The following is a 20407-nucleotide window of genomic DNA, read 5'->3' as shown; positions in this document are numbered from 1 at the left end:
AGTAGGTGTATGTGTGTCAAGGTCAACAATCAAGAGAAGACTTCACCAGAGTGAATACAGAGGGTTCAACTAAAGATGTAAACCATTGGTGAGCCTCAAAAACAGGAAGGCCAGATTAGAGTTTGCCAAACAACATCTAAAAAAGCCTTTACAGTTCTGGAACAACATCCTATGGACAGATGAGACAAAGATCAACTTGTACCAGAGTGATGGGAAGAGAAGAGTATGGAGAAGGAAAGGAACTGCTCACGATCCAAAACATACCACATCATCAGTGAAGTATGGTGGTGGTAGTGTCATGGCGTGGGCATGTATGGCTGCCACTGGAACTGGTTCCCTTGTATTTATTGATGATGTGCCTGCTGACAAAAGCAGCAGGATGAATTCTGAAGTGTTTCGGGCAATATTATCTGCTCATATTCAGCCAAATGCTTCAGAACTCATTGGACGGTGCTTCATAGTGCAGATGGACAATGACCTGAAGCATTCTGCGAAAGCAACCAAAGAGTTTTTTAAGGCAAAGAAGTGGAATATTATGCAATGGCCAAGTCAATCACCTGACCTGAATCTGATTGAGTGTGTATTTCACTTGCTAAAGACAAAACTGAAGGGGAAAAGCCCCAAGAACAAGCAGGAACAGAAGACAGTTGCAGTAGAGGCCTGGCAGAGCATCACTAGGGATGTAACCCAGCGTTTGATGATGCCTGTGCATTCCGGACTTCAGGCTGTAATTGACTGCAAAGGATTTGCAAGTATTAAAAAGTGAAAGTTTGATTTATGATTGTTAATTTGTCCCATTACTTTTGGTCCCTTAAAAAGTGGGTGGCAGATATACAAACTGCTGTAATTCCTACACCGTTCACCTGATTTGTATGTAAATACCCTCAAATTAAAGCTGAAAGTCTGCAGTTAAAGCATTTCAAATCTTGTTCATTCCATTTCAAATCCATTGAGGTGGTGTATAGAGCCAAAAAGATTAGAATTGTGTCGATGTCCCAATATTTATGGACCTGACTGTAAGTATGGAAGAGATCCACCATCACGTCTATCAATTCGTGCATGGAAGAGAAATTTATGGAGACAGGGACATCTGAGGAAAACATCGATCATATAGAGGTTGTCATGCCCGGCTCGTACGCTCCTCGTGTGTGCCACGCCCCCTGATTACCCACGTGTGCCTCCCTGATCGTCACCAGCTGTGTCTAGTTATTTTGATCAGTCCTGTCTATTTAAGTCCAAGTCTTGCATGTATCCCTTGTCCGTCATTGATGTTAGTCGATGTTCGTCCTTCGTCCTTTGATTAAACCCCTAGTTCTGCCCTGTATCCTGTCTGTTTGCCTAATCCTTGCCTGCCTGTCCGTGCGCCTTACCTGCAATCCACGATTGTGACAGAGGTGTATTAAATGAGGCCAAAAAATACATAAATATATACATATTTTGAAATAATCTCTAAATATCTGTCTTTTCATTTGCCTTTGTAATAAATTTTTTAAATTGTAGAGACTTTATGGACACCCTGTATAATGGTGCACTTTTTCTTTGCTCGGTGTGGGCACACTCTCACGCTTATTTGCACCATCTCACTAATGATTTCACCAATTTTGAGTCACGGACTTCATTGTTTTTTTGTGTCTAAATCTCGCTCAGAGATAAATTTAATCTTCCACACCACTTGCTGGGATTTCATCTGGATGGTCCAGCGTTGCACCCCCCCCATCCAAACACCCTCCTCCAACCCTGGTGGGTGGGGCAAAAAAAATGGTTCAGTGAAAGCATTAATCCTAAACTGTAATTTCAGAACATGCTTTATTCGGCAATTAAGGAGGATAAAATGCCTTTTGCCAGATTTTATGCAAAAGAACACAATAATCAAATCTTTGTTTATGGAATAAAGAGTATGCTTAAGATAACACCTACAGTGGAAACTGTAAAAAAAATGGACAATTTAACAGAAACTCACAGTGAGTACAGCTGTAGCATTAATCCAACCGATTTTATTTGTGTCACATACAAAAATCAAGTTGAATTTACCCAAATGCACAGAAATGAGACCAGTGTTTGTGAAAGTTAAGATCATTTCAGAGGGGCTGCCCTCCGTACATAAAAATCTGCTCAGTCTGACTACTTCCCAGTCAGGGAGCACATGGATACAATTAATGCTCATCTGGCGTGCCTTCCGCTGCAGATTAAAACAACATGTGCCTATGTTTGGATGGATACTACTTATGAACAGGCAATAACACTGGCGTCTAACTGGTCTGAATCTAGTGTGATCAAAGCAGAAACCAGTAGATTGCAAGGACAGGAATGTGACACACCACAGAACAACACCCACAACAATCCAGATATGGGCAATAGAGGAGGCAGCCATATCCAAGTTAGAGGGGGGTGCAGGCACTTAATCCCTCCATGTAGTTGCCAGTTCATGTATCCATTACAGTTTATGTCTAACCCAAGTTTGACCAAGCAAGGCATTGGTGGATAAGGGGTGGAACATCTGACTCGTATTACAAAAGCAGCGAATCGTGGGGGTCTCATTCATGGAGCATGGTGAATGGGGGGGGGGGTTCCCTAAGCCCTGCTATGTCCTATAAGGCTTCCATTAGTCACTCACAAGTCCTTATTTTGTCTACAAACCATCTGACCAGATGACAGAAAAACATCATACCAACTGTTAGCAAAGACGATTGATATGCATTAGAAAAGGTTCTGAACTTGGCATCGGTCTCATTTAAACATTAGTGAAGAAAATTCCATGCGAATTCCATCTCCCAAATTAGTCTACTTGAAAGGTTAGAGGGCTGGCTTCGCACGGTAGGATCTGAAGGCCAGCCAGAAGCATCATAGTCCCTGAAAGGGGCTGGGCAGGGTCACATCTTAGAGGCAGCAGCCACTGTCGAAGCTCCGCCTTGGGTGTACACATGGATGGCATTCTGTGGGCGGAGACAAGAAACAGATCCAGCTCCCTCTGTGAGACATAAACCTGGCCTAGCAAGTTTTAAAGCATTTTTTTTTTTTAACTGTGGAAACATCCACTGGAAATAAACTTCACTCATCACTGCCCCATACGCTTCAATTTATACAGAAACATTTTAAGCCCCAGCTACCACGGTATCTCCCATCAACACCTGCGCCCGGAAGTTTAGCTCAATCCACGCAATATGACAGCTCGCCTCGGTTAACGGATAATAACTTTCAGCTGGTTTGGTGCAGAGTGTGCTGCTGGACACAAGCCTACGGCGTACAGCCTACAGACCTTTTTGGCCTCAGCGTTGTGTTTGTCCAGGAGAGCCTGGACTTGATTCCCGTAATCTGGGTGGACGGCCATCAGGTTCTGCACCTGGGGGAGGTGAAAACAAAGAATGAACTGGCTGGTGCCCGAGAGCTGAGCGTGGCTGATGCAGGATTGCTGAACGATTCTGACCATCCGCTTCTGGATGAAAAGCTGAGCTCCCTTCAAATGTCCTGCCATGTTCTGGCAGAGGCGCTGGCGCTCTTCCTCATTTAGCACTTGGGTGTAGAAGTTACGGACCTGTGAGGACCCCATCCCCGCCCACACAATCAGAAAGTCCAGCTTCATAAGTGGCACCTATCACAAGGTTAACGTACGGCCTAAAATAAGGTACCAGTGCCCAATGAGGTCATCTAATGCACATCTAGATCATGTTCTCATTGGTTACCAGAACCATGTGATCTGCATGCCCAATGACTGACATGACCTAGCACCTGACATTTACCTGAGTCACGTTGTCCTCATCGGCACTGTTGTAGCGTCCTACATCTGGGGACACCTTGAACTTAGACTCAAGGAAGCGTGGTTGAGCATCCGGGGCACTGAAGCTGTTGGGGTAATAGTTAGGGGCACCCCCTAGAGGTGAGACAGGTGAGAACTTAGCAAACCCTGGTTTCTGACCTCTCATGTCATTGCCCACCTCACTTCAGCTGCAGAGCACCTCACCCTGGTTGTCAAACATGCACATGGGCCCATCCCTCTGGTAATTGGCCACCCGGGCACGGAAGGGGCAGTTGACTGGCAGCTGCAAGTAGTTTGCACCCAGCCGGTGGCGATGGGTGTCTGGGTAAGAAAACAGGCGACCCTAGGCGAAGGAAAAACATCCAGCTGAGGCCCAAGAAAAAAGGCAAACTTGTCGCCTACGGACGCGGACCTCACCTGCAGCATCTTGTCAGGGCTCGGCTCGATGCCTGGGGGCATGTTGCTGGGGTCAAAAGCCAGCTGTTCTACTTCGGCAAAGTAGTTCACAGGGTTGCGGTTCAGCACGATCTTGCCTACGGGTATCAGGGGGTACTCCTTGTGGGGCCAAATCTTGAAGTGATGTGAAAGAACAGATTTTTTAAAAACTTGCGCCTATAGTAACCTGTGTTTACCTTTTCACATGAAAAAAAAAAAAACAAAAACACTTGAGACGGGACCAAAAGACAAACAGATAAACAGTGGTTGACCCCTTCCACATCACAAGGGTTAGGAGTGTAGAGCCAAGTTAAAGTGAAAAATTGAGTACAAATGCTTTGGTTCCGTTGGCGAATGAAACAAGCATACAAGTGGAGCAAAAAAGACAAGAAACGTGAGATACAGAGATGACAGTGACATCACAGCGACATCACAGCAAGATATCACGTGAGATAGAGATGACAGTGCCATCACAGCGACATCGCAGCGAGATATCACGTGAGATACAGAGATCACAGTGACATCACAGCAACATCACAGCGAGATATCACGTGAGATACAGAGATCACAGTGACATCACAGCAACATCACAGTGAGATATCACGTGAGATACAGAGATCAGTGACATCACAGCAAGATATCAGGTGAGATACAGAGATGACAGTGCCATCACAGCGACATCGCAGCGAGATATCACGCGAGATAGAGATGACAGTGCCATCACAGCGACATCGCAGTGAGATATCACGTGAGATAGAGATGACAGTGCCATCACAGCGACATCGCAGCGAGATATCACGTGAGATAGAGATGACAGTGCCATCACAGCGACATCACAGCGAGATATCACGTGAGATACAGAGATGACAGTGCCATCACAGCAACATCACAGCGAGATATCACGTGAGATACAGAGATGACAGTGCCATCACAGCAACATCACAGCGAGATATCACGTGAGATACAGAGATCACAGTGACATCACAGCAAGATATCAGGTGAGATACAGAGATCACAGTGACATCACAGCAAGATATCAGGTGAGATACAGAGATCACAGTGACATCACAGCGAGATATCACGTGAGATACAGAGATCAGTGACATCACAGCAAGATATCTGGTGAGATACAGAGATCACAGTGACATCACAGCAAGATATCACGTGAGATACAGAGATCAGTGACATCACAGCAAGATATCTGGTGAGATACAGAGATCACAGTGACATCACAGCAAGATATCAGGTGAGATACAGAGATCACAGTGACATCACAGCGAGATATCATGTGAGAGGCTGCTATAAACCTGCTGGCCGTCCCCTCAAACCAAACTGTACATATATTTTGAGCATTTCTGAATGAGTAAACTTTCTGTGCATCGTCTGTAGTTTTCGCAAAACTCCCAAAAACTCCCAAATTTCATTCCTCCTGCCAACCTCCTGACATATCAAAACCGTGACAGGGGAAAGTCGCGACGCAGAAGCGTCACCCGTACTCACCTTGGTCAAGTCAAAAGGATTCCACCGGAACTTCTCGGCTTGCTCAAAAGTCATGACTTGGATGTAGAAGGTCCAGGAAGGGCAGTTGCCATTGGCGATGGCATTATATAGGTCTCTGATGGCATAGTCGGGGTCAGTGGATGCCAGAAGGTCTGCATCTTCCGCTCGCAAGTTCTTAATCCCCTGGTTAGTCTAAAAGAGATGGAGAATACCAAACTTCGAATGCTATGTTGGATTTAACAAATGCAATATGCGTCACTGATGCTGCAGCACTGCAGAACAGAGCCATGACAGCAAACTGACATGCAAGAGGCGCTACCTTGTAATGGAACTTGCAGTAGACTGCCTGGCCCTCAGAATTGATCAGCTTGAAGGTGTGGGAGCCATAACCGTTCATGTGGCGAAAGCCATCGGGAATGCCGCGATCGCTGAACAGGAAGGACACCTGTCCAGAGGGACGAAGGTCAGACAGCCTCCCATAAAGGGGTTTGCGAGTAAACACAAAACCAGCGGATGCTACCTGGTGAAGAGACTCAGGCCGAAGACTCCAGAAGTCCCACACCATGTCAGGGTCCTTCAGGTGGGTCTGAGGGTTGCGCTTCTGAGAATGGATGAAGGACGGGAACTAGGGACAGACAGACAGACCAGTAAATGGAAAATACCACACTACTTCTTGAGCGACATGCACTCGAACTGAGCCTTAAGGGGGGAAAACTGGCTGAATAAGCTCAGAATCCAGCGAGCGGCACCAACCAGCAGCGCATCTCGGATGAAAAAAATCGGGGTGTTGTTTCCGGTGAGGTCCCAGTTACCCTCCTCGGTGTAAAGCTTCACAGCGAAGCCGCGTGGGTCTCGCACCGTGTCTGCAGATCCTGACTCCCCAGCTGAAACAAGCAGGTCAGGAATACTTAATGAAGGGGGAAAAAAATAGCAGAAACACAATGCATTTCAAAGAACTATAAATAGACTAGCAGGGATTGCATACACAAATCATGCCCCCATTCCAAGCCCAATGGTCCACAATCCCCAAGTCACGCCCACCGTATAAAGATAGCAGCCGACAGGAGCAAGGCCAATGCACGGCCGGCTGTTCCTCCCAAACAGCTCCGCCACACAGAGCGGCCGTGCTGCTTAGTCACAGCATGTCGGGCTACAGCCAGCTGGACCAATTTCAGAGCAGGCAAATGAACGTCTGGCTACCACAGGAGTACAAAGGTCATACCTCCGTGCCCCGATACCCAGCTACAGTGCAGAGGCACGACATGCTGTGATCTGCCCACACGGCTTTTTTACCCTGTTCCCACCGTTGTCTTCTGGCATTCATCTTTCATTTCCCCCCCTATATGAGCCACTTCATTTTTTATATTAATAATGTATTGGCACACACTCCTCTTAAGTGCCTTGGTTTAACTTTATTGTGAAAGGTGCCACATAAATACAATTCATTCTATTTTCCTGCCAAAGAGGTGAAGACCATTTGATTGGTGCTCTGACGACAGACTGCAAATCTGGGCCACCAGGCTTTCATTTCTCAGATAAATGGTAGTAGATGAAGAACCAAAAGACAGACAAACTGCTGGAACGGAGCATGAAAAGACAGAAGGATGATGGGGGCCGTTTACGGAGGTGCGTACGATCCCAGTAGAACCGACAGCTGGTGGTCTTACCCACGGTGGAGAAGCGAACGGCGAGGGGCGTCGTTTTGCCCACGTACTCAAACACCTTGGCCTTGCAGTAGCGGGAGATATCGTGGGTCACCTCGAAGTATCCGAACGCCCCTGTGAAGAGCGTCAGCCTGTCAGTCAGGTGCCCATCAGTCAGGTGCCCGTCAGAGGAACACAAGCAGGCTCAGCTCGTTAGGATCGGAAGATAAGCATCGATCACTAAACAGGTACACACGGTGATTCACTATCAATGATCTTTTTACCATTTTCTGCCATTACGTGCTTGTGCTTGCTTTCAATTTCAGTACCTCTTTCATACCAAAGTTTTACGTTTATAGGTAGATCTGTATGCAATAGTAACAATCAGTGAGTCTTCATTCTCCCATCCCCCAACTTCCTAGCACGACTGAAGGAGGAGGGGAGGGCATAAGCCATACCCACCAGCACCCTTTGCATGCACCACCCTCTCTGGGATGCGCTCGCGGTCAAAGTGTGCCATCTCATCAGTGAATACCACATCCTGTACCAGAAGGGGACCCCGGGGCCCCGCAGTCTGTTCGTTTAACTTGTCTCCCACAGGAATGCCGGCCCCCGTTGTTAAGGTCTCTGGTCGCTGTGGAGACATGATAGGATGATGGTTCTTTGTTCAGAAACACCCTGAGCTGCTAGCCAAAAGTTCCAGCTAGTTTCACTGTACCTTACCAAGCCATTGAGTTAAAGCTCAGCATTCAGATAATCACTTGCACAAACAGCCAGTGGCCATAACAAGCAGATTGCAACATCTTATTATTCATTAATTTACATGGCAAAATGCCATCATTCGCCGTGACTTTCAACGAGGCAAGACTTCTGAATAATGCTGACGTAGTAACACCACAACCAGACGGACAGTAAATTAATCTTGCTCCAGGCAACTGGACATAAAAAACACCAGTTAGAGGAACTGGACTCCGGATCAAACTCTGTGATTTTAGCAAAATAAGAGGGTGAAAAACTATCAATGTATATAGCAATGTTCATAATAACTGCAGGTCTGGAAAATCGTTTATTTTTCGCAAATATTAAAAATGCGAGCTTTGCTGTTATTGTAACATATTCCTTCGGCTTGCCCTGTTGTACCTTTACCCTATTTGGCACCATGAGAGATTATACAACTGCGCAGAGGGGTAAAGTTCAAGATGAACTAAGGCAAGTTCAATAAAAACAGAAATAAATAAATGCATACATGCACGCATCCTCTCAAAAAGGTTTCTTCACAAAGAAGACTGTTGTGAACCCCGTGGGCCAGGCCTTCAACGCCAAAGTTACCAGCCGTTGGTTGCGGTCAGTCAGCGCGAGCCACTATGCATGCCGCAGATAATTAATAAACGCTAAGTGCAACGCTGGGGAAATATGGAACGGGTTAAAACAACAATATGTCCATGCCGATCCCATGTACCGTTTTGTGTTCATATTCAGAATTGCGTATAAATGCTGCAGCTCGCGCTGCAGGCTCGAAAGTGGCACACATGCACGACCAGCTATAAATACTTAACATACACGCAGAATTTAGCAAGTTAAAGGTTTCCATGGACGTGAGGACACTTTCGACGCAATTAATGTAAAGCACAATGGCTTGGGTGAGTAGGTGAAAGGGCGGCGCTGACAACTCTGTACGGCCTAGCTGTCGGGACGGCTAATGCTAACGCCAGGCACCAACGGTCTGCAATTCAACACGCATAAATACCTGAGACCCCCGGTTCTCCTTCCAAAGCTTCATCTGGTCGGTCGCTTTCTCCCTGTTCTCGGCCATGTCGATTACAGCTAAATCACCTGTTTAACTCGGGCTCTCCGCAGTCTGCTATGAGTTTATACGGCACTTCCCCTCAGTCCTCCGTCATTCGCCTATCCCCGCCCCCCTGTCAGCCTCTTCGCAGCCTATTGGCGTAACCGGCGTCTGCCCGCAAGTCCATGGCAGTGCAGTAAATAAACTGAACGCCACTCGTCCTTCCACGCTTCCCATTGGCTAACCACCGTTCGCCTGCGTTCACAAGCAACATCCGCGCATCCCATTGGCTGCACCCGCCTATTGGCAAACCAGCGAGGAGAAAATACAACATCGCCCATGGCACAGTACTGTAAGATATGTATCCCAAGTTTATGTTGATTTATTTTATTTTTAAGTTTGTCTTAAACAGCTACACAAATATCACATCGGAACAGACCATGCCGCTACAGTCGTGGCTTGTGATTTCTTGTCACTGAAATTCTCTACATAGTGTAAGACGTTAAACCGTTAAAATGAGACACAGGACATGTTTTATTTATAGTTTAATTTTATTTAAAACGATATTCTAACACAATACTTTATTCTGGTCGCACATCTGTTACAAGTTCTGAAAAAGGTCATGCACTGTAAAATTTTATTTTTAGATCACAAAATGTAGAAATGCACACAATAAATGATTATATTGCTTTGATAAGATTTGGCACGATGAAACATATGTTCAGGTCACACTTAAGTTTAAAACGATGAATTTTCTCATATGTAATAACAGCATAAATTTACTGGACCCTACTTGTGGTTGGAGCATGTCAAATAAATAAACAATAAATAAAATAGACAATATTTGAGTCATAATTATAGCATATTCTCGTATTTAATAATTAACAATAAATACGAATAGGTATTGTGTAATATGAGCAAATAAACTGCCTTTTAGCTACCTTGCAAAGGACTACCCAATAATACATAAATATACCGTAAAATTTACGTTGCAGGAATTTTAAGTACAAATGTCAATGGAAGCAAAATATGTTAATGCATTAACTTACTCTATTACTATTCTATTGTACAAAAAAAATTATTGCCTGCCCATCCTGTAGTGCTTAGAAAATCCATAAATGGATGACTTTTTCACTCAAAAGTCAAAGGCCATTTGAGAAGTGTAATAATAGTGTAAAGCGTAAATCTAAAACAAAAGAAATGGCCAATGCATTAAAAAAAAATTAAACAATAGCAGGAGTGGGATCAGCTCCCTCTTAAGGAGGGTTGTCATTCATGCCACGTTCAGTAAGAGTCTGTCCAAAGTTCAGCAGTTCACCAAGCTTTGAGATTATCTCAGAAATAAATTCCAGCATATAAAATACATGCTGGAAACCAAACACTGCATGAATCAGAATTATAAAAAAGTAGTACAATGGTGATCATCTACAAACAAGTTAAGTAATGGTCAATAAGTGAAGGGAAGTTAAAATCAAAGCATCACACATTGCACGTCTTATGTGTTCAGTTCGAGAATGCCTCTGGAGAGATGGATAGCCTGAAGTTAAGATTGATTAACCTGGATTAAGAGAACCTGGATTTAAAAAGCACAAGATATCAGACAGGGTCTAAGACAAAAACACGCTTCATACCAAAAAGCTGTAGGATTTAGACTTTTATACTTTATAGATCTGATAGAAAACTCATCTCAACACCTGCCTGTATTCTATTATAATATCATATGCACTGTACAACTGGTTTTAAAAGACAAAGATTCGTTTCCTGAAAAAATATGCTTTTGCACCCATCATTTTTTTTCTTTTACTCTCGAGCCTCGGATAAGCTTGTTCACTGTGTTTTTTTAACTTTTCCTCATCTGTGGTGGTGTAATAGTGAGACATTAAGCACCATGCAGGAACAGAGTGTGATCGGAGAGACTGGGGCTGCGCTTCAGGGTTTTGGTGACGTGGCGGGACTAGGTCTGCCGCAGTGGGTGCCACATCGATACTGGTTTCCTCAGCGTGGCCAGCATCTGATTCCAGTGTGTGATGCCCATACCACTGGCCTCTGGGCCGATGATCACATGACCCACATTCTCCCCCCGGCCGTCGTCGGTGTACTCGGCGACCGTCACTCTCAGGGAGAGGTCCTGCCGGAGTAAAGGCATCAAGAGATGGGGGTCAGTGGGAGACATCCTGGATGACAAGCTTCACAAAATATCAGCAGGCAGCACCAGAAGCTGAATGGGCACAGAAGGAGCTGACAGCTGTTCTGGCTGCACTTACTTGCAGCACAATGGCCGGCACAGAGAAGATCATGGCCTCGTTGAAGATGGGATTGGTGTCGTCCCTCTTTATGGAAGTCTTTTTCTTGCTTATCTTTCGTCCGTCCTGGAGCAGGTACACCTTGACGAATGGATCTGTTCCCGAATTGGAAATGAAAAGCACAATCTTATCATTTATAGATTTCACCTCTGCTTTGGGGGGGGGGGGGCACTGTCAAATACTCCATATAAATAACGGAGTCGGTTATGTAAGGTGATCTGCTTGTCTTGCTTACCAAGTCCTATCTTTCTTTGTTTCCTTTAAAAGATTACAAAAGATGGAAAAACCCGGATCTCACCTGCTGTGGTTTTTCCATTGGTCCACACCAAGTTCTTGGCTTTTGCTATAACCACAGTGAGGCGCTCTGCTGTAGGCAGGTAGCTCAGAGAAAGTAGGATCTCCCCAACTGCATCTACAGCCTATTGTCACAGAAAGAAAAGGCAGTTAGACAAAAGAAGATTCCACAAACTGCCTCTTCTCACATTCATGTCAGTTCCCCTTTACCGGTGACTGCCTCTACCTTGTTTACATCCTGAAGGTACAGCCAGGCATTGAAAGGCCTGACTGAGAGGTCCAGGTCCGACAGCTTCAGCTCCGCTACCCCAGTGCTGATGTTCCTCTCATCTGCATCCACGCCAAAAGCCTCGAAGTACAAGCTTTTGTCTTCGAGAAAAGCTGGGTCCAGTGGGACGGAGAACCGCTCGTCAAACACCACGGTGAACGCGTTCCTCTGGACCTGCCGTCAGACACCAACAACAAGCAGAGATGCAGAAATCACAGATCGTGACGTTGTCCCTCAACACGAGTGTCTTGCCAACCGAAAAGCCTAATTGCAACAGTGGGAACAGCTGATGTTTTCCAGAACAGGCTAGCAGGAAAAGGTCTGTGTGACGCAAAGACCTCCCCAAGGACGGTGGAAATGCACCAGGCTTCGAAGTAATCGCACCATGAAGGATGAAATACAGCAAAGCCTGCAAGCTGTCATTCTGTGAGATGCTGGTAATAAGCGCAGATGCTGTAGTTGCAGTCTTATCGCATTCTTCCACTGCGTCGGTCAGTATCATTAGCAAGAGGCGTTAAGCGGGCGACAGAAGGCGTGTGACGGGAATGATGCCAGTCTCACCCTGGAGATGCCCACGCTCAGCTCGTCGGGCAGCAGTGTGACGCGGATGAAGCAGGAGGGAAAGTCTTCTTCCTCCTTCTCAAGAAGGTCCTTCCCCTGCAGCAGCGAGAGGAAGAGCGTCCCGGTCCGAGCCTCGTACTCCAGCGTCACCTCCAGCTGGCCCACCGTGAAGTCGTGGCCGAAATTGTGAGCGACGGAAGAGACCGAACTTAGGGAGTCGGCAGAGAGGGAGCGGCTGAGCGGCGCGCCTCCAGCTGGCTCCAGCTCCCTGTTCATGAGCTCGAGTGGCCCTAGCTCACGCAGCCCGTCGGGGGTGTCCCCCAGCTGAAGGCTGGGCTTGCGGCTCGTCGACGCCCTCCTGTGGTTGGAGGCCGCGACTCTCTGCTAGAGAACGACATGGCGAGCAGCATTATCCATCACTTTTAAATAAAGTATTGTCATGGCGACCGGTGTCCTGCCCCCCCCCCACCATTTTAGGACTCGTTTACCTTTTGTCTCACTTCTGAGTAGGAAGTGCCATACTTTTCCTGCAGGTAGCGGTGGTCGTAGTTGGGGAAGGGGGAGGGAGCGGGGAAAGTTCCCGATTTCCACAGCTTCCATAGGTTGAAGGCCACCAACATCAGCAACGTCAGAAAACCGGCCACATAGAGCCCCACCTCCCAGCCAGGCGGGTTGCGAACCACTGTAGATAGGAACCAGAATGACACCGGGTCCAGTGGTGTAAGTGTGGCCCAACACGGTGCCATTATCTGGCATGACTCACTCGTGCTAATGTTTGCCCCTGTATAGACATTCCCATTCCCATTCCCATGCTGGGAATGAAGAAAAACAACCAACGCAGACAGCAAGGGCAGCCTCTGGAGATGTGGCCCAAATCTTTTGTTCTGATGTTCGTGTGGCACACTGACAGTCTCAAAGGCGTGACATGTTACTGAGATGTCTCATCACTAGGGAATGCACAAAGAGCATCATATGGGATAATGTAAAGGGAGGTGCATCGTTCATGACATGTGAAGGGTGTCACATCACTGGGAACTGAGGCAGTAATGCAGCTACGGAACTTACCGCTGAAATGGTACTCAGATATATCCCTGCCCTGCGCTGAGGACATTATGGTGCTTCCTATGGGAGACCATAAAAATAGATATTAGAAAATATCATTTTGGTGTCTTGCTGTCACTATTAGCATCTTTTGGATATCAGTACACATAATGAAATGCATCTCAGAAGTAGAATTTGTTGCTAGTGTAAAACAGGGCAAAGCAAAGCAAAAATTTAGCTGCTTTGTTTATTTTTTCTTGATTTTTATCTTTGCTTTGAGTAGCATGTATGAATGGTGCTGTAGAAATGACAATAATAATGATTTTTTTTTTTTTTATTTCAAATGCCAGGGTTGGAGGGAGACACTAATTTGTCCCTGAATAATTGCTCATTCGCTATACCCCCCTTATAAAAACCCATTGGTCTGAGTCAGTGGGGGCCGGGGGCCGGGAGGGTGGGTGAGCGAGCTGGACCATTATACTAATTACACTGAAAAAAAGAGAGTGCTGAGTGCCATTGAACTCTGGAAGCAAAGTTTGTAAACGTTCTGAAGTCCAATTAGAGCAGCTGGCGCAGTGCAGTGGAGCCCAACCTGAGAGCGGCCGGCAAGGCCGACTTGGGCATCCTGTCAACCATCCTAGCGTTGACAGGAGTCTCTCATCTGCCCGCCATAGCACACTGCTCCATGCGGAAAACAGCCTGACCTGGCCCTCCCCCGCTGCCCCCAGTGGAACGCGGCACCGGAAGCAGAAAGTCGCCTGTCCGCTCGCGCTTTCTGAGAGCTGCGTCTGGCCACACCCTAGTGCTGTCTGACGGCATCTCGACCTGCACGTTGCCGTTCACGTTTCCTGCCGAATTAGGGGTTAAAGCAAAACCCTATGTCTCAAATCTGCAGATGTGGTGTGCTGTGATACCACTATGAAATATTTTAATAAATGCATATCTGTCCAAGAACAGAGAGATCTTTATTCACTATAGTATCCGCTTCACCAAGAGGTACGTATAATAAGAGAAAATGAACCTAGAAACGTATCAGTTTTCCTTTCTTCATTCAGGATCCATCAGGGCATTTTATAAACCAGCCATTAATCCATCTCTCAGTGAAATATGGGGGCTGCGACCCAACACTGCTCCATGCAAATTGACCGGGGCAGCAGTGTTGGGTCTCCCCTGAGAGGCATTACCACAGTGGGGTGGTGCTGGCCTAAAGTGGGGGGGGGGGGGGGAACAGCAATCTCATGTGACCAATCTGCCTAACAGGGGTCACTAAGCTGCCAAACGAGGGCACCAAGAACACAATGCCACATTCTGCTCATCATCGGCCCGGCATTTCAGACACACGTTGGGCACCCCAAGGAGACACACAAAGCCCCCATGAACTGAAAGAACGCACGGGGATGGCTTGTCAGTGACATGATACCTGCAAGTTACCGCCACTGGCATGCTGCAAGGAACGGAGCAGTCTTCTGCATTAAGGGCGGGGGGATTAAAACACTCAGCTCCTCTTTATTGGTCAGTCACGTTAAAACACTAGTGATCGATAATAATGGACGCCACACGGCAGCGATTTCAACGGCATTGGTGCACAGTCAGCTCATCTGTGCACAGGGGAGCCTGGCTCGCGAGAAGCAGTAAATCAACTTTGCTTTTAATCTCTGGCAATGATTCATAATAGAATTAACCGCCTCACTGCCACAGTGCGCACAACGGTCAGCGGTGGCAAAACGTAAAAATAATATTACAGTGGCACAGTCGCCCTGTCGCTTGCCGGTGCTTTGCTGCTCGTCTCCATCCTTTGGATGTAGAAGGCAAGGGGGTGGGGCTGTGGGGACAGCCCGGGGGGGGGCGTGGGGGAGGAGGGGTGGGAGGGAGACCCTTTCTGTTTTTTTAATAGTGACAGGCAGCTGGACAAAACCCCCCTGAAGCTGGGTTCTCCTGCCTGCTCTGGATAAATGGCGCAGTCAATACAGAACAGAAAGGTCTCTCTTCGCACACAGGAGCACAGGCACTGCACAGTTTGATCCGAATCCAAACGCATGGTCACCCTGAACTGGATTTCCTGTCTGTTCCTGAGTCACTTGGCACCTGCCATTATTACGCCAGTACGGTTTTCCGAGGGGGATATTCAGGCCGGTGACTGTGAGAAGTCAGTGCTAGAAAACCACACAAAGGTATTTAATACTCAAAATAAATGGCGGCTGGGGATTCCTATGGGGTCCAACATCAGATATTGGACTTATTTCCTCTCTGGAGGCAGAGCAGCTACTGTGCATGACAGAGCCCTGTGCAGCCGGGTCTCACGTGTGCATCACCGATCAAGACCGACGTTCTCCTGGTGGGTGTAGCGGGCTGTCGCTGGGTGTAGCACTGCATGAGAGGAACAGAGAGGCCATCTTTACAACCTACCTTGGAGTTGCTGAAGGACTGAACAGGATCCAACCAAACAACTATGCAATAAACTCATTAATGTGGGCCGGAAGGAAAGCACAGCTCCAGATCTTTGCTAAATCATTAAATTCCATAAGCTGTACATGTCTATGTGAGACTGGTATAAATACTGACAATTATTATTTCACATAAGTATTATAATATATAAGATTGGTTGCACTCCAATCTCTTATGTCCAAGCCTAAATGAAATGCATTAAAATTGCACAAACTGTAGAAAATGGAATATCCAGGGAACTTTTTTATACTCCCAAAAGAAGGTGAGGTACGTTCATCCTTCTTAGCCCCCTTCTACCCGGCACTGCAAGCCAGGAAAAGATGCGAAAATGACGAGGAGACACACCAAAGCTCGTTCGAATCAGCGTCGGATCACGGTGGACGCAAAGGAGCAGGGAAGCGCAAAAGCAAACACGCGAGGGGAACGAATGAGTGTGCGGATGAAGCACACTTACCGAGCTGCTGTGTGGTTTGGTGCGGTCAGGAAGGGCGGATGAAAAGTCCACCGATCTTCCGTCCTCAGTTCATTTACCTCTCGCCATCAAAAGGAACAAGTGCCCCCTGTTCCTCTAGCAGCACCTTGCGTTGGGTCCCTTCCTCAGCGCATCCGATCAGAGCCGTACGTGCGGCATGGGCGATGCGCTCCCCTATTTTGCAGCAGGACCGTGTGATGCTGCCAGTATTATCGAAGCAGTCCGAGCGTCAGCATGCGAGGTGAGGTCCCGCTATGCCCACCGCTATCAGCATCTCCCTGGAAGCGCTCCCCCCGACTGCAGAAGTCCCACCCCTGCAATGCAACTTCGAGCTCTTGAGCAGAAAAACGCCGGACTGCTTCGGCGCAAATATCCCCCGCCGTTTCATTGCAATCGGCTCTCAAACCCCAGCCGGCACTGTGCTGCACCCGCCTGTCCGAGCCCCCAGCCTTACATCCCTTCATGCATACCGTCTGCTAAATGCTCCATGTTTAAAACGTCGCACATTGCATTCAGTGCTGCAGGCAATCTGTCTCAATGGTAAAATGAACGAACGAATGAATGAATGCATAATGATTAAATGCTGCCTGAATTTACAGCTCAGTAAGTCATTTTCTCTTAAACATAATCTCTCTTTTAGGATCTGAGTACTCTGGGGTTGTAGAATGCGTCCGTTTGACTAAAAATGCAGCCTGTATAATTCAGGGTATACATATATAATTTGCAAATAAAATGATATCCATTGCATTATATGCGCTATTCTTTCGATGTTGTATAACTCACTCCAGCGTCAATAATCAATCTTTACCACTGTGTACTAAATGCACTAAAAGGCCTAGCTGCTAAATGCACGACAGATTAATGCGTGTATTTATTTACTTTACATAATAAGGAGGCATCTACACAGAACCCACAGGAGTCCGCAACGGCGGTGACGTCATCCGGTTAGACTACACGGTTCGGCTGGTTCTCTTAACAAGGGATTTGGGTCTTTGACTCAGGAAAGTAACGATCTCACTCGGTAATTAGGAGGGTTGTGGCAGTACTCGGGGCCAGACCAGTTACGCTGGTACCACGATTTTGTGCCTGATGCTTGTGGGGAGTATAGGGCTGATAAGGGTATTGATACCCCTTTGCCGCGCGGCTGTTCTGTAGGTCCGCCGCGCGCAGGGTTGATCTCCAGTTCACTAATCTTGTCTGATTATCTCGTCTTCCATTAGTTCTCCGCTGTCTCCTACATTTTCGCTGACTGATGACTCATTCACATTTTTAATACTGACTGCAAAGTGTAGGTGGACCTGGGGGTGGGATCTATTTATTTCATTCCCAGTGCCCTAGTGTGGTTCAGTACTGCTTTACATTACATCATATGAAAATGTAAAATGTACATGCAGGAGTGATATTGGTGTTTGTAATTTTGCTCTATATGTTCTAGGGAGGTCATTTGAGGTAGGTTTGTATTTTATTGTAAGCATAGTTAATTGACAACGTAGCCATACAGAACCGGAAAGTTCTACAACGGCTGAAAATGTGCTGGGCAACCCTGAAGTCTACTGAAAGTCCTGCAGATGCAGCAGAAGCTAGAATCGTCGCTGCACCCGTTTGCATGGGTGCCCCCCCCCCCCCCCCCCCCCCGGCACGGCTGCATTGGCGCACAGGGCGGCATGGCAGAGGCGTCCTGGCAGCCGTCGGGCCAGTAGAAACAGCCACGCAACTTCATCACAATCTCCGCGGCTCCAAAGTGCCCAGCCCCATTGCGGCATGTACCATTCTGAGGACCCTGGGCGCAGGCGCTGGGGCACCATTAGCTGCAGCAACTGCAAGCTGCCATTTGGGGGCCGCCAGCGCTGGGACAGCGGCCTGTTTTGCTTCTCAAAGCCCCTCCACTGCGAGGAGATGACCATAGTCTCGCTCTATACCAGGCACCCCTTCGCCTGCAGCCAGCCCCTGGTCCGCGCCAACGCTGGGTCGCTTGCTTGCACCCCCGCAGCTGCTGGTGATTGACAGCCTCCTGTTACTTACTTCTATCATGCTCCTACACCACTGTCGTTGCAACCCATCTTGGGTTCTGGCAGTTAGCCATCGTACGGGGGTGGTGAGAGATCACATCCGGTTTGCTGTGGGCCTGGCCTGACTCGGTCTTGTTCGGCGATGCAGGGATCATGGACCTCAGGCAGCTACACCTCCTACTCTGTGTTCCAATTGGCCAGCCTGATCGCCGGTCACCTCCCCCCCTTCATTGTTGCACATATGCTGGTGTCAGATGCATCAATGGCAGTGCTCTCTGAACCAATCATCTTTTCTTCTGTCCTCATTTTTGCATAAGTAAAACTCCCATGAGCCAAAGTTAGATTACAATACATTTTAAAACTACCAGCAGCATTTTCATGTCCCTAATAATTTGTCAGTATATGTAGCATCACACTAAACCTGAAAACGTCCATTTCTCTGTTGGTACTATTAATTCTTTGCCCTTTAAAAGTGATGCCTGAATCTAGCTATGGTTGACTTGGACATACTGTATGCTTGGGGTCACTGTCTTGTTGGAGACGTCAGACATCACAAAGGTTTGATTTATGCACTGAAAGCCTCTCATTCTTCTCCAAAATGTCCTGGCATTTCACAGAATCCATGATGTCAGTCCCTGAAGCTGCAAAACACCCCCACAACAGGACTGATCTGGCTCCCTGCTTAACTCTGCGGAAGCTGTTTTTCTTGTCACAAGTTGTTCCTTTCTTACAGTAGACATACTGCTGATCCATGGCTCCAACCAGTTACGGTGTAGCGTTATCTCTCCTTAAAACTGTCTCCCAGAATTCCATAGGCTTATCCCCATTCCTCCTTGCATATTCAAGTTGACTTTTTATATGCCTCTTGGTCGAACAGAGTTTTGGTCATGAAGCCCTTTCTTATTTAATGTCCTTCTGATAGTCTGCACCAGTACATTTCTTCCCGCCACCTTTTTGCCATCCTGCAGGTCCCTAGCAGTTAGTCGGGGATTATGCTCAATTTTGCTGTTCCAGTGTCTGATTCCCTTTGGTGAAATGTTGCTCTTTCACACACCCAGGCAGGTTTGCTGTTGTACCATGAGTCTTAAATTTGTGTTTGACGTTGCCCAGCTACGTCTCCTGGAATTTTAGGTCTCGTGCAAAGTCTCTTGTAGCCAAAGGCTTTTTGTGTGCTGCTTTCGTAGGAGCTTCGTCTTGCTTTGCCAGGTTTACAGTAAGACTGGTCACATGCAAGTGCTTTATTTATATATGTCACAGCTACACTAAACTAGGTGTCAGTATCACATTCCCAAATAATTGTTTAAACAAAGCTTTGTAGCTTTGAATGGGAGTTGAATTGATTATGATATACCTGCGTTACAAATATCGTGCAACTCAGAAAAATGACATTATATAGTTTCATTTTTAATCTGAATATGTCACTGAAATGACACATATGCACTTTGTAAAGAATCCCTGTATTCAGAAAAGCTCGCATCTGTGAATCATTACAGTCTTTAGGAGGAGTTGAATAACTGATTGCATGTGTAAATATTTAGTTTGAAAATGGAGAGATCAAGAATTGGGATATTTACAAAAATGTAATTAGTGTGAGACAAATCTTTGCTTATAGCCACAAACAAACCAAGAACAGAATGTTCTTATTTACTGGCATGAAGTACACAGTAGATGCACACGCTATTTTTATCATTTTATGAAAGACAGCCTGTTCGCATACATTTTCCCCAGAAACATTTCTCATGTCAGGCTCTCGGCTTCCTGAGGGTGGCGATTTTGCTTCTCTCGGAGTGTGTAATACCGTCCTACAATCCATGCTGGTGCCGCCGCATAAACGCAACCAGTGTGATCAAAACGTTAATGTTGTAAACAGCACCGTTACAAAGTATTTGCCCCTAA

General features: G+C 46.8%; 2 protein-coding genes across 3 annotated transcripts; both read right to left on the bottom strand.

Annotated features, from left to right (window-relative positions):
• Nucleotides 1-1974: 1974 nt before the first annotated feature.
• cat (catalase) lies at nt 1975-9239 on the bottom strand. The gene is made up of 13 exons (XM_048972758.1): nt 9080-9239; nt 7795-7966; nt 7357-7467; nt 6443-6573; nt 6210-6314; nt 6009-6134; nt 5690-5881; nt 4172-4324; nt 3959-4097; nt 3738-3868; nt 3425-3532; nt 3257-3340; nt 1975-2933 (listed from the first exon to the last, which is right to left on the bottom strand). The coding sequence occupies exons 1-13, from the start codon at nt 9143-9145 to the stop codon at nt 2871-2873; spliced, it is 1581 nt and encodes a 526-aa protein (XP_048828715.1). The 5' UTR covers nt 9146-9239; the 3' UTR covers nt 1975-2870.
• Nucleotides 9240-9650: 411 nt separating this feature from the next.
• Nucleotides 9651-16927, bottom strand: syt12 (synaptotagmin XII). 2 transcript variants are annotated; one of them, XM_048973300.1, is made up of 9 exons: nt 16485-16927; nt 15887-15952; nt 13610-13666; nt 13033-13226; nt 12545-12928; nt 11942-12157; nt 11720-11840; nt 11383-11516; nt 9651-11246 (listed from the first exon to the last, which is right to left on the bottom strand). In XM_048973300.1, the coding sequence occupies exons 3-9, from the start codon at nt 13653-13655 to the stop codon at nt 11073-11075; spliced, it is 1269 nt and encodes a 422-aa protein (XP_048829257.1). In that variant the 5' UTR covers nt 13656-13666; nt 15887-15952; nt 16485-16927; the 3' UTR covers nt 9651-11072. The 2 variants fall into 2 exon arrangements, with proteins under 2 accessions (XP_048829257.1, XP_048829256.1); XM_048973299.1 differs by lacking the exon at nt 15887-15952.
• Between the last annotated feature and the right edge of the window lie 3480 nt (nt 16928-20407).

Source organism: Brienomyrus brachyistius, chromosome 13 (assembly GCF_023856365.1).
Source record: "Brienomyrus brachyistius isolate T26 chromosome 13, BBRACH_0.4, whole genome shotgun sequence".
In the NCBI taxonomy this organism is placed as follows: Eukaryota; Metazoa; Chordata; class Actinopteri; order Osteoglossiformes; family Mormyridae; genus Brienomyrus; species Brienomyrus brachyistius.
This window is presented reverse-complemented; position numbering and strand designations above follow the sequence as displayed.